The 13,881-nt window shown below is 45.5% G+C and overlaps 1 protein-coding gene across 1 annotated transcript; it reads left to right on the top strand.

Moving 5' to 3' along the window:
* Positions 1–8,882: 8,882 nt before the first annotated feature.
* Positions 8,883–12,968, top strand: LOC145361317 (bone morphogenetic protein 10-like). The gene is made up of 2 exons (XM_080216973.1): positions 8,883–9,201; positions 12,028–12,968. Exons 1-2 carry the CDS (start codon positions 8,883–8,885, stop codon positions 12,966–12,968), a joined length of 1,260 nt encoding a protein of 419 aa, XP_080073099.1.
* Positions 12,969–13,881: the final 913 nt, after the last annotated feature.

The raw sequence follows: 13,881 nt of genomic DNA, 5'->3' as shown, positions 1-13,881 counted from the left end.
TGCACATTTCCAGTTTTGGTCTCCTCGTTTGAGGAAGGATGTGGCAGCACTGGAGGCAGCTCAGAGGAGGTTCACCAGATTGATTCCAGGGATGGAAGGGCCGGCGTAAGAGGCGAGATTGAGCTTGTACTGGCTGGAGTTCAGAAGGATCAGAAGGGATCTGATCGAGGCATGGAAAATTTTAAAAGGGAATGATGAAGTAAGTGTTGACTTAATGTTTTCTCTGATGGGGCAATCTCGATCAAGAGGTCCCAGGTACAGGTTGAGAGGTGGTAGGTTTAAAACTGAGATGAGGAGGAACTACTTCTCGCAGAGGGTGGGTGAATTTGTGGAACTCGCTGCCCCAGAGCGCGGTGGAGTCTGAATCATTGAATGGTTTCAAGAAGGAGATAGATATATTGCTGATTTTTAAAAAAACAGGTTTAAGAGGTATGGAGAGCGGGTAGAAAGGTGGATGAGAGACCAAGGAGAGATCAGACATGACCTGATTGAATGGCAAAGCAGGCTCGAAGGGTTGAATTACTCTCAATTCCAAAGTCACACTGAGGTCACTCATCGAGAGAAGAGAAGGACCTCAGAGAGGACCGCAGCTATGTTGTGATATGATGGGAACTTGCAGATAGCTAGTGATTTCAATCAAGGTACTTTGAGAAGAAAGAGCATTTCCTCCAGCCAGGTGGCTTCCAGAATAAGGAAGCAAGGAATTCCAAGACAAATCCACAATCATGGAGTTGGAAACCACCAGTATGAAGGAGAGAATTGGGCCAAATTGGATATCAAGGTTGTGATCAATCAAATCCAGCTTCAGGCACTTGCAGGGATGGGAGAGAATTTATCGCACCTCCAGAGATATTGGCTTCAGGCTTGCCAGCGCAAGAAGTAGCTCATGGACAGACTGTTAGACAAAGATCAAGATCAAAGAGCAAGTTGTCTGATAACACCATGGGGGAATGAACAAAGAGAATAAATAGCAGTACAGCGCAGGAACAGGCCCTTCGGCCCTCCAAGCCCGTGCCGGTCATGATGCCCTAACTAAAGCAAAAAAATCTTTCTGCCCTTACTCGGTCCACATCCCTCTACTCCCTCAACATTTACGTACCCATCCAGGTGCCTCTTAACTGTTGCTAATGTGCCTACTTCCACCACCTCCTCTGGCAGCACGTTCCAGGCACGCACCATTCTCTGCATAAAAAGCTACCCCCGCAAAAAAAACACTTTCCCCCTCTCACCTTGACCTTGTGCCCCTTTTGTAATTGACGCTTCCACCCTGGGAAAAAGCCTCTGACTATCCACCCTGTCTATGCCCCTCGTAATTTTGTAGACCTCTATCCGTTCTCCCCTCAGTCTCCACCTTTCCAGTGAAAACAATCCTAGTTTATTCCACCTCTCCTTGTCGCCAACATCCTTGAGACCAGACAACATCGTGGTGAACTTTCTTTGCACTCTTTCCAAAGCTTCCACATTCTTCTGGTAGAGTGGTGACCAGAACTGTACACAATACTCCAAATGTGGCCTAATCAAGGTTTGATATAGCTGCTATATGATTTGCCAACCCTTGTACTCAATGCCCCGGCTGATGAAGGCAAGCATGCCATATGCTTTCTTAATCAACTTGGCCTCCTGTTTTGCCAATTTTAGGGAACTGTGAACCTGCATGGCCAGATCCCTCTGTATGTTAATGTTCCTAAGGGTTCTGCCATTTACAGTATAATCCACTACCAGCAACTCCAGCAATCTTGGTGTCATCTGCAAACTTACTTATCAGACCACCCACATTTTCCTCCAGATCATTTATATATACTACAAACAACAGAGGTCTCAGCACTGATCCCTGTGGAATACAACTGGCTACAGATGTTAGTTGTCTCTCAGAGGCTGGGTGGCACAGTTGTTTGCACTGCTGCTTCACAGCATCAGAAACCTGGGTTCAATTCCAACTTTGGATGACTGTGCGGAGTTTGCACATTCTTCCAGTTCTGCGTGGGTTTCCTCCGGGTGCTCCGGTTGCCTCCCACAGTCCAAAGATGTAGAGGTTAGGTGGATTGGCCATGCTAAATTGCCCTTTCGTGTCCCAGGATGTATAGGTTCAGGGAGCAGAGGGACATTAGTGGGGTGAATGTTTTTGGAGTTATGGGGATAGGGCAGCAGGATGGGCCTGGGTAAGATATTCTGTCAGAGAGTTGGTGCAGACTCGATGGGCTGAATAGCCTCCTTCTGCACTGTAGGGATTCTATGATTCACTGAGCTAAACATTTCCTCATTGCTGTGTTGTAACCCTGCTGACTACCAATGTCTGTGGACCTCAGGAGAGGGCAAGATTTGATGTGGCACTCACACCTACCACAGTAACACAGTCTATTCCACATCAACATCTCCGACATGGAGAATTGGCCATTTGTGGGCATGGTCCTGGAGGAGGGATCACCCAATAATACCGACAAGGATAGGAAAAAGTGGGGGAAATGTGCTCCAAGCAAAATGACTGATCTTCTCATCTTGAAGAGCCACTGGGGACAAGAAGGAAACTGGAGCAGGAACAGACCATTTGGCCAGTCAACGCGATCCCACTTCCTGTCAGCTCCCAATATTCTCGATTTCCCCAAGAGGCTAAAACTCTGAGGGAAGGGCAGAAGCAGAGAGAGTACGTGATGCCAGCAGGTGAGATGGGATTCGGGTCATGTACCTGGCTTGGGTGTGCACAGTGCGGTTGTTGTGATTTTCCTCCACACGTGAGGAGTTGAGCAGAGCAAGAAGAATTTACCCAGACAGATCATCTCGGATCACTGAGCCAATTACTCAGCACAGGGATGGAAACTTCCGTTTGTCAACCGGCCGGGTTGGGTGGGACAAGAAAACATGACAACTCATCAAAACACCAGTCACCTCAGTGTGTTTACCCTTCCAGCTCTGATCAGTCATTGTGTTTATTCTGATATTATTTATCCCTGCACCTCTTATTCTCAAGCACGTCATTACTTCCTCCCTTCCAAGAATGTGGCTTATCCTTTACCCCTCCTATCCAGCAATACTTTGTCATTTTCAGTGTCCTTTCCTGTAGCACTTATCATTCCGTCCTTCCATCTCCCATTCGCAGTCACCCACCATGCCCAACCTTTATCGAGTGTGCTCATTCTCACTGACCATTTGCAGCTGTACATTGATCTTATGGACAGTGATCTTACAGAGGTCTATCAAATAATGAGGGGCACAGATCAGCTAGATAGTCAACATCTTTTCCCAAAGGTAGGGGAGTCTAAAAGTAGAGGGCACAGGTTTAAGACGAGAGGGGAGAGATACAAATAGGTCCAGAGGGGCAATTTTTTTTTACAATAGAGGGTGGTGAGTGTCTGGAACAAGCTGCCAGAGGCAGTAGTAGAGGCAGGTACAATGTTGTCTTTTAAAAAGCATTCAGATACTTACATGGATAAGATGGCTATAGAAGAATATGGGCCAAACGCATGGAATTGGGACTAGCTTAGGGGCTTAAAAAAAGGGGCGACATGAACAATTTAGGCCAAAGGGCCTGTTTCCATGCTGTAAACATCTATAATAGGGTGTTACAAAAGTTTGAAGTTTATCTATTCGTCACAAATAGGCTTACCTTAACACTGCAATGAAGTTACTGTGAAAATCCCCGAGTCGCCACACTCAGGCACCCTCTTCATGTACACCGAGGGACAATTTAGCACGGAAAATGCGCCTATCTAGCACGTCTTTCTGACTGTGGGAGGATACCGGAGCACCTCAGGAAACCCGCGCAGGCACAGTGAGAATGTGCAAACTCCACACAGACAGAGACCGAAGGCTGGAATTAAACCCGGGTCCCTGACGCTGTGGGGCAGCAGTGCTGACCACTATGCCACCCCCCAATTAGTTGTTAGAGTGCTGTGAGCCAGCAAGCAGCAAGTTAATTGCCCAGGGTGACTGCATCCTCCTCCTAACACCTTCCCTGCCTCAAAAATCACTTCCCTTAAAAAGAAACTCACTGATACCCTCACTTAAAACAGCTGAGTTTAAAAAACAATTGAAACACTGGATGAATAAAAGCTTGGCTGTATACATAAGATATACTGAGTGTACTATATCTGAACCAATTGCTGTAAAAAAAAAAGAATTCCAACAATTGAAGCAATGTTCATTGAATGAAGGAACACTCTGCAATTAAAATCACACAACCTCATCAAATAAATGTGCGTTGTCAAGTAAACAGAGGATCACAGTCTTGGCTAATGCTAAAGTGGTCATTATTTTATTCGTAGTTTGTTGCACCCTCAATTGGATTAATTCCTGTTATCTTGTTATTCTATATATAAACCATCTGAACCCCTCAATTAGTTGCCAGTCTGTAACTCACTCCCGGGTATCTGTTATTCTATATATAAACCATCTGAATCCCTCCATTAGATTCCAGTCTGTAACTCACTCCCGGGTATCTGTTATTCTATATATTAACCATCTGAACCCCTCGATTAGATTCCAGTCTATAACTCACTCCTGGGATCTGTTATTCTATATATAAAACCACCCCGAACCCCTTGATTAAATTCCAGTCTATAACTCACTCCTGGGTATCTGTTATTCTATATATAAACCATCTGAACCCCTCGGTTAGATTCCAGTCTGTAACTCACTCCCGGGTATCTGTTATTCTATATATAAACCTCCCCAAACCCCTCGATTAGATTCCAGTCTGTAACTCACTCCCGGGTAACTGTTATTCTATATATATACCACCCCGAACCCCTCGATTAGATTCCAGTCTGTAACTCACTCCTGGGTATCTGTTATTCTATATATAAACCATCCTACACCCTCGATTAGATTGCAGTCTGTAACTCACTCCCGGGTATCTGTTGTTCTATATATAAACCACCCCGAACCCCTTGATTAGATTCCAGTCTGTAACTCACTCCCGGGTATCTGTTATTCTATATATAAACCACCCTGAACCCCTCGATTAGATTCCAGTCTGTAACTCACTCCCAGGTATCTGTTATTCTATATATAAACCATCTGAACCTTTCGATTAGGTTCCAGTCTGTAACTCACTCCCGGGTATCTGTTATTCTATATATAAACCATCCTACACCCTCGATTAGATTGCAGTCTGTAACTCACTCCCGGGTATCTGTTATTCTATATATAAACCACCCCGAACCCCTCGATTAGATTCCAGTCTGTAACTCACTCCCGGGTATCTGTTATTCTATATATAAACCACCCCGAACCCCTCGATTAGATTCCAGTCTGTAACTCACTCCCGGGTATCTGTTATTCTATATATAAACCACCCCGAACCCCTCGATTAGATTCCAGTCTGTAACTCACTCCCGGGTATCTGTTATTCTATATATAAACCACCCCGAACCCCTCGATTAGATTCCAGTCTGTAACTCACTCCCGGGTATCTGTTGTTCTATATATAAACTATCTGAACCCCTCGGTGAGATTCCAGTCTGTAACTCACTCCCAGGTATCTGAAGGGTGCCATCTGAACTCTTTTCTCACATTCGGGTCTGAGTCATTGCTTGTTGTGCAATGTGATGCTGCATCAGAGAATATCCAGTGGCCATTGCCTTGTGTTAACTATGCAAATTCCCCATTGTGAGATTTCCCTCGTGTATAGTATTGTCTTTAAAATGTACAACAGACTGTACGGAGTTTGTGAACTGTTTGTATGTCAGCTCTACGGTTGTAAAATCTGACGTGCACATTTCGGTCACACTGTTGCTCGTCCATCTAAATATTTGCTTTCAAAGACCTCAAGGCAGAACAACATTGGCTCTGTTCCAACGCTCACTTGTTTTGATGCTTTCATGACTTAATCTCAAAACAAGAGTGAACAGAACAATTGCCCAAAACTCAAGTTGCAACCAGAATCAGTTTCATTAAATATTCCACCTCAGCTACGATCCAAAGCTGAGAATGTGTCCAAACCCTGAAGAACTTCCAATATCTGAGCAGGGCAGCATGGTGACACAGTGGTTAGCATTGCTACCTCACAGTGCTAGGGACCTGGGTTCAATTCCCGGATTGGGTCACTGTCTGCATGGAGTCTGCACGTTCCCCCGTGTCTGCGTAGGTTTCCTCCGAGTGCTCTGGTTTCCTCCCACAGTTCAAAACGCCCTGGAGTGAATTACAGACTGGAATCTAATCAAGGGGTTCAGGTGGTTTATAAAGAGAATAACAGATACCCGGGAGTGAGTTACAGACTGGAACCCAACTGAGGGGTTCAAATGGTTTATAAATGGAATAACAGGTACCTGGAAGTGAGTTACAGACTGGAATCTAATTGAAGGACTTGGATGGTTTCTGTGTAGAATAACAGATACCCAGGACTGAGTTACAGACTGGAATCTAATCGAGGGATTCAGATGGTCTATATATAGAATAACAGATACACAGGACTGAGTTACAGACTGGAATCTAATCGAGGGGTTCGGGATGGTTAATACATAGAGTAACAGATACCCAGGAGTGAGTTGCACACTGGAATCTAATCGAGGGGTTCAGATGACATATATAGAATAACAGATACCCAGGAGTGACTTGCAGACTGAAATCTAATCGAGAAGTTTGAGTGGTTTATATATAGAATAACAGGTACCTGGGAGTGAGACAGATTGGAATTTTCTTGAGGGGTTCGGGGTGGTTTGTATATAGAATAGCAGATACCCGGGAGTGAATTACAGACTGGAATCTAATCGAGGGGTTCGGGTGGTTTATATACAGAATAACAGGTACCTGGGAGTGAGACAGATTGGAATTTAATTGAGGGGTTCAGGGTGGTTTATGTACAGAATAACAGATACCCGGGAGTGAGTTACAGACTGGAATCTAATCGAGGAGGTGTTTATATATAGAATAACAGATACCCGGGAGTGAGTTACAGACTGGAATCTAATCGAGGGGTTCAGGGTGGTTTATATATAGAATAACAGATACCTGGGAATGAGTTACAGACTGGAATCTAATTGAGGAGTTCAGATGGTTGCTATAGAGAATAACAGAATCTGGGAGTGAGTTAAGACTGGGATCTAATCGAGGGGTTTGAGTGGTTTATATATAGAATAACAGACACCTGTAAGTGAGTTACAGACTGGAATCTAATCGAGGGGTTCGGGGTGGTTTATATATAGAATAACAGATACCCAGGAGTGAGTTACAGACTAGAATCTGATCAAGGGGTTCGGAGTGGTTTGTATCGATAGAATAATAGATGCCCAGGAGTGAATTAGAGGCTGGAATCTAATCGAGTTCAGATGATTGATATATAGATGAACAGATATCTGGGAGTAAGTTAGAGACTGGAATCTAATTGAGAGATTTGGAGTGGTTTATAGATATATATATAGAATAACAGATACCTGGGAGTGAGTTACAGACTGGAATCTAATCGAGGAGTTCAGATGGTTTATATGTAGAATAATAGATACCCGGGAGTGAGTTACAGACTGGAATCTAATCGAGGAGTTCAGATGGTTTATAGAAAGAATAACAGATACCCGGGAGTGAGTTACAGACTGGAATCTAATCGAGGAGTTCAGATGGTTTATATGTAGAATAATAGATACCCGGGAGTGAGTTACAGACTGGAATGTAATCGAGGGGTTCGGGGTGGTTTATATACAGAATAACAGATACCCGGGAGTGAACTACAGACTGGAATCTAATCGAGGGTTCAGATGGCTTATACCCAGAATAACATCTGATGCATTGACCATGTTAAATTTCATCCTCAGTGTACCTGAACAGGTGCCTGAGTGTGGCAATTAGGGGATTTTCACAGTAACTTCATTGCAGTGTAAGCAATGTGCCACGAAGAAAATAAACTTTGGTTGGCTATCAATAATGGATCATTTCAGCAATGAAGTTCAATGTTGTTTTGCCCCAAGGAATCCACCTGCTGTCCAACATTGGTTCGTGATCCTGTTTGTGTTGCACCTAATTCATAAAACATTGTACACGGTAAAAAAAGGTGCAATTGGTGTGGGGACTGGGGGACATTCTTGTTGAGTTGGAGTTCATTATTTTCTTTGAATCCCACTGTCGATCGATAGTTCTCCAAGAAATCTCACCTCTTGAGAGCCTCACTTGGGGTTTTTTTCCCCATGGTTAAATGGGAACAGATACAGTTTCCCAATATCTGGGCTCAGGGAGCACTCATTAGGAACAAGTCTCAAACTGTTGTTGACTGGAGTTTTGAGGGAGGGGGGGCACAAGTTTTGAGCAGGCAGCAATTTCCTTATCACATCCCTGTCAGTTCCTGATCACTTTGTGTCAACAAACTCCAATAATTGCTTCCGTGTTTTCTTTTCGAAAAAGTAAAGTATATTAAAAAAAACACACACAATTAGGGGAACGTTTGCCAGTGAGTTCAGAGTTATCCTTTTCAGAAGAAGACAATTGTGCAGCAAATTAATCCAGCCCTGGTTTCAAACCTGAGGAAGAAGGTTTATTGAAGTGGGGGTGGGGGGTGGGGGTCTCTATCTCCCTGAAGAGTGGGAACGTCTCCCCTATGAGCCAGGATATGAATGAGAGAATGTTTATAGAATGCTCATTAAGGAAGAGTTCTGATGATAAGAAAATCTGGTTGCTGTGCATATACCCATAGATAAGAGGAAAATGCCATGTCACATAACGCTGTCCAATTACTGGGAGCGGGCTTCTGTGGACAGTGAGAGACCACAGGCTCAAGGAGACGTTTTCTTCCAAAAAAAAACTTGCCAGCATTGCATGTGAATGACACTACCAGCAAGTCCCCCCCCTGCACAGGATAAAACATCAGCGCTTCAGCCACTGGCCAGGACAAGTGTGTGGTGTGTGTGTGAGAGAGAGAGATCAGGGCAGACAAGATAGCAGTGGTGAGTGAGTGAGGGAGGATGGATTGCTGCTCTCTGCTGCTTCTGGCTTGCCTCTGTGTTGTGCTGCCTCCAGCAGCCAGCAGCCCCATCGACAACAGGGCAGACCTGGCCCAGGGCGAGAGCAGGCATCTGCTGGGAGACGTGGATGATGGAGTTCAGCAGGACGAGCTCAGCAGCACCCTGCTGGTCAACACGAGAGGGGCAGAGCTGGCGAGAACCCCCGCGAACGCCTCCAGGGTCGAGCCACCCGAGTACATGCTTGAGCTCTACAACAGGTTCGCCAACGACAGAACCTCCATGCCCTCGGCCAACGTGGTCCGGAGCTTCCAGAACGAAGGTAGGTTCTGAGGGCGCAACCTCTCTGCCAAACCAACTGGTCCCGAGGATGGGACGGGGCATTGCTGAAGACCTCACTCCCTTTCCCATTTATTCAACCCCAGTGGGGAGGGGGGGTGGGGGTCTATGGGGTTGAGAGAGGGAGAGGAGCGGTGGCTGCAATCTGCGGATCCCACCCTTTGACCGTCACGCTACCTTTCCAATCCAAACGCAATGTTGAGTTGAAATGTCCCCTTGATGCTTTGGAGCTCCCGCTTTTTTTTTTCACAGGAAGCCCAGGGTTCACCAGAACTTTTCACTTGCTCCCTTTACCCTCGCCTGGGAGGTTATTCCCATTGCATTGTGGCAAAACAAAAAAAGGCCCAGTCCACCAACCTGTCCCTTGTAATTGCAGAGGGAAATGCATGCGACAGGTTGAGGCATCGCTCAACCCGAGTCTTCCGTGGTGGACTCCAACACCCCAAATTTCAGGAGTGTGTAGAGAAGGTCTGATGCAGCCCTGAGACTGGGACTTTTTCCAATAGGGAATGAGATGGGCTTGCTTGAGAAAGAGGATGAGATGGGCTTGGAGCAATCCTGCGCCCCTTGCATGGGGGAAAAAGACACTCCCTTTCCAAATCTGAACACCAGCAGCAAACAGCCATTGAAATGAGGCAAACAGCTGGCAAGTAAATAAAAACAAAATACCCCTGGATGCTGGAAATGTGGAATAAAAACTCAAGCAGATCTGGCAGCATCTGTGGAGAGAGAAGCAGAGTTAAGGTTTCCAACCCAGTCTGCTTCTGTTTCAGATGTTAAGTTGAGCAAGTAAGACTTGCAGTTGGAGTATCTCACTCTCCCAGCTGGACACATTAACGGATTGAGAGAACAACCAGAGCTTCTCACCTTGGCCAAGTCAATATTGATGTTTCCAGCTGGAAATCCCCTCACCCCCCCCCCCCCCCCCACCCTGCCTTCCCCTCCAGCCATCTCCCTATTCCTTTAGAAAGATTTATCTGTGCCTTCATCCTTTCGTGGGATTGCCAGCCATCTGACACAACTCTGAGAGGTCTGGTGTGCTGAGTAATATCAGAGATTTGTGTGGAGTCAATGTTGCCCTTGTATGATTGATGAGTCAGTAGAAAGAGGGTGTGAGCGATGGCATTGCGGTATTATCGCTAGACTATTAATCCAAAAACTCGGCTAATGTTCTGGGAACCCGGGTTCGAATCCCACCACGGCAGATGGTGGAATTTGAATTCAATAAAAAATATCTGGAATTAAGAATCTCCTGATGACAATGAAACCATTGTCGATTATCGGAAGAAGACATCTGGTTCACTGATGTCCTTTAGGGAAGGGAAATCTGCCTCCCTTACCTGGTCTGGTCTACATGTGACTCCAGAGCCACATCAATGTGGTTGACTCTCAACTGCCCTTAGGCAACTAGGGATGGGCAGTAAATGCTGACCCAGCCAGCGACGCCCGTGTCCCATGAATGAATAAAAAAAAGGCAAGCACAGACGACCTTGTAGTCAACAACGGTAAATGTCATGTCACAGTGTTCAGAGAGCATGTTGGGCGTGGGTGGCACATTAATGGGGTGGGGGGTGGGATGTTGATTCACAGTTCCTAATCCAAGCCATGTCCACAGCTATCAGTGAATCAAATAATCAGATTGAGTTGAGATAAGTGCTGTCCCATTCTGACACACTGCAGTAACAAAGTCCCCTTCCCCATTTCAATGCAATGCCATTTGGTTTGAACCCAAATCCATTTCAAAATCCCTCCTCCATTTCCATTCCTCTTTGTTACCATCCCAGATCTCTCCACTGGTTAAAAAAAAAAGGTCCCTTATTGTTTAAAGTTTTTTATTAGTGTCAAGTAGGCTTACATTTACACTGCAATGAAGTTACTGTGAAAATCCCCTAGTCACTATACTCCAGTACCTGTTCGGGTACACTGAGGGAGAATTTAGCATGGTCAGTGCACCTAACCGGCACACCTTTGGGACTGTGGGAGGAAACCCACTCAGACACGGGGAGAAGGTGCAGATTCCGCACAGACAGTGACCCAAGCTGGGAATCAAACCCAGGACCCTGGAGCTGTGAAGCAGCAGTCCTAACCACTGTGCCACCGCGCCGCCCAAATTGTAATCAGTCTTCAGCTCTGCAACCACTCCCCCCTCTGCATGCCGCCCATATTCTAATCATGATGTGGAGATGCCGGCGTTGGACTGGAGAGGGCACAGTAAGAAGTCTCACAACACCAGGTTCAAGTCCAACAAGACCAAATAAACCTGTTGGTCTTTGCTGTGAGACTTCTTATCAGATCAGTCTTCAGCTCTGCAACTACTTCTGTCCGTCTCTCTTTTGTCCAGGGCACTTAAAATCTCTTTTAAATATGCCAAATTGGTTGTCATTGCTTCAGTTTTCTAAAGTCTCTGTGAAGCATCATGTTAAATGATGCTAACCAATATAGATACATGCTGAAGACTATGTCTATTTAGCCCATCTCAGTAAACAGTAATTGCAGCATTCAACTTTTTCTTAAATCTTGCCCTCCTCTTACCACGAGTCTTTGTATTGGGAATGTTTCCTGAATCCCAAGTCTAAGTAGTCCAACCATAATGTGCCATCACGTTGCAGCAATAGCACTAATTACACATGGCAATTTGTCAGATCTTCCTGGAAACATCAAACTGGGCACAAGGATCAGATAGACACATACTCAGCTTACTGAAGGAATCAGTCACATCCTGGGTCAGGTTTTTGGTGAAGTTCAGACCCCAGCCTTGTGGCACGTGCGAAGGTTTCGATTGTTGGTTGATTACTTTTGTGTTTTGCAGACATCTCGGTTGCCAATCAGACGAATGGTGTGAGGGTCCATTCACTCCTCTTCAATGTGTCAGTGCCTCGCCATGAAGAAATCACCATGGCTGAGCTTCGACTCTACACTCTGGTGGACACGGACAGAAGACTGTACAAGGGCGTGGACAGAAAAGTCTCCATCTACGAGGTGGACGAGCAGCAGGCTGAGGAGAAAGGGGAACACTCTGGCCTGGTCAAGTTAGCCAAGAGACACATTTATGGCAAGGACAGCGGTTGGGAGACTTTTGATGTGACGGAAGCCATCCTGAGATGGTCAAAATCAGAGGGCACCACTCACAGGCTTCAAGTCCACATCGAAAACATGGAGGAGAAGAATTATGAAGATGGAGATCTTGACATAGACATGAAGCCAGAGACGAAACATGTGCCTTTGCTCATAGTCTTCTCCGATGATCGCAAAAGCATGAAGAAAGAAGCTATTGAAGAGTTAGAGCAGATGATTGAGCATGAGCAAGATATAAACGTGAATAGCATAGATGCTGGAAATGGTGACATTAACTTGAGTGAAGAAACCTTGCTGCAAAGGCGGTCGAATATGCTCTATGACACCTCATCCAGGATCAGAAGGAATGCCAAGATGAATTCCTGCAAAAGGAGTCCTCTTTACGTCGAATTTAAGGAGATCAAGTGGGATTCCTGGATCATAGCCCCAAGCGGATATGAAGCGTACGAGTGCAAAGGCTCCTGTAACTACCCCCTGACTGAGCAAGTTACCCCCACCAAGCATGCCATTGTTCAAACCCTGGTCAACCTCCACAACCCCAACATGGCAGCCAAAGCTTGCTGTGTCCCCACCAAGCTGGACCCCATCTCCATCCTCTATTTGGACGATGCAGGTGTGGTCACATACAAGTTCAAATATGAAGGTATGGTGGTGGCCGAATGCGGCTGCAGATAGTACGCAAGTACAACTAGAAAATAACTCTAATATATATTCATGTCAAAGTATTTAATGGGGATGGTTGTAAATATCTGCCTATTTAACGTGCTTATTTAAGGATCTGTGTACAGCTGAATTCTAGATTTCTAACCGTGCGTTGGTTGTTTTGGTTGCTGGAGGAACACTCGGGTCACAGAAACCAGCTCCAATAGGAATTCTCAATGTGGTGTGATAAGTTACAAAGAAACAGGAGGAATATTCCCTTTCTTACATTCATAGGAATTGCAGCATTGCAGAAGGTGACTGTGCTCCACATTGGAGTTATACGCTCAAAGTTTGAGTGTCTGCACTTTCTGCAACATCCCTGAATAGGTTAAATCAAACACTACGAGTCCCCACGTTTACGAGCGTTTTAATCACACTCTTGCATGCAAAAAAACAAATTGTCTGACCTCCCATTCCTCAGCAAGTCAATTGTTGCACTTGCTTTGTTCTTGTCCCAGGCTTCAAACTGAATGAAGGGTTCGAGGCAAGTTACCTGGCCATCACTACCTGCTGGAACCTGTATTTATCGAATCATTGAATCAATGGCATGGAGACAGGCCCTTTGGCCCAAACTGGTCCATGCCGATCATAAAGTCCATTTAAGCTAACCCCATTTGCCCGCATTTGGTCCATATCCCTCTGAACCTTTCCTATCCATTGACCTGTCCAAATGCCTGTTCAATGTTGTCCATGTCCCTGCCTCAACCACTTCCTCCAGCAGTTCATTCGAAAAAAGTTGCTCCTCAGGTTCCCATTAATCCTTAGCTTTGACAAAGGGTCATTTGGCCTCGAAACGTCCGCTCTTTTCTCTCCTTACAGGTGCTGCCACACCTGCTGAGATTTTCCAGCATTTTTTCTTTTGGACTCGGATTCCAGCATCCATGGT

This window comes from Carcharhinus amblyrhynchos, chromosome 34 (genome assembly GCF_965287045.1).
Source record: "Carcharhinus amblyrhynchos chromosome 34, sCarAmb.v2.hapA, whole genome shotgun sequence".
Classification (NCBI taxonomy): Eukaryota; Metazoa; Chordata; class Chondrichthyes; order Carcharhiniformes; family Carcharhinidae; genus Carcharhinus; species Carcharhinus amblyrhynchos.
Note: the sequence above shows the minus strand (reverse complement) of the source record. Positions and strands in the feature narration are given on the sequence as shown.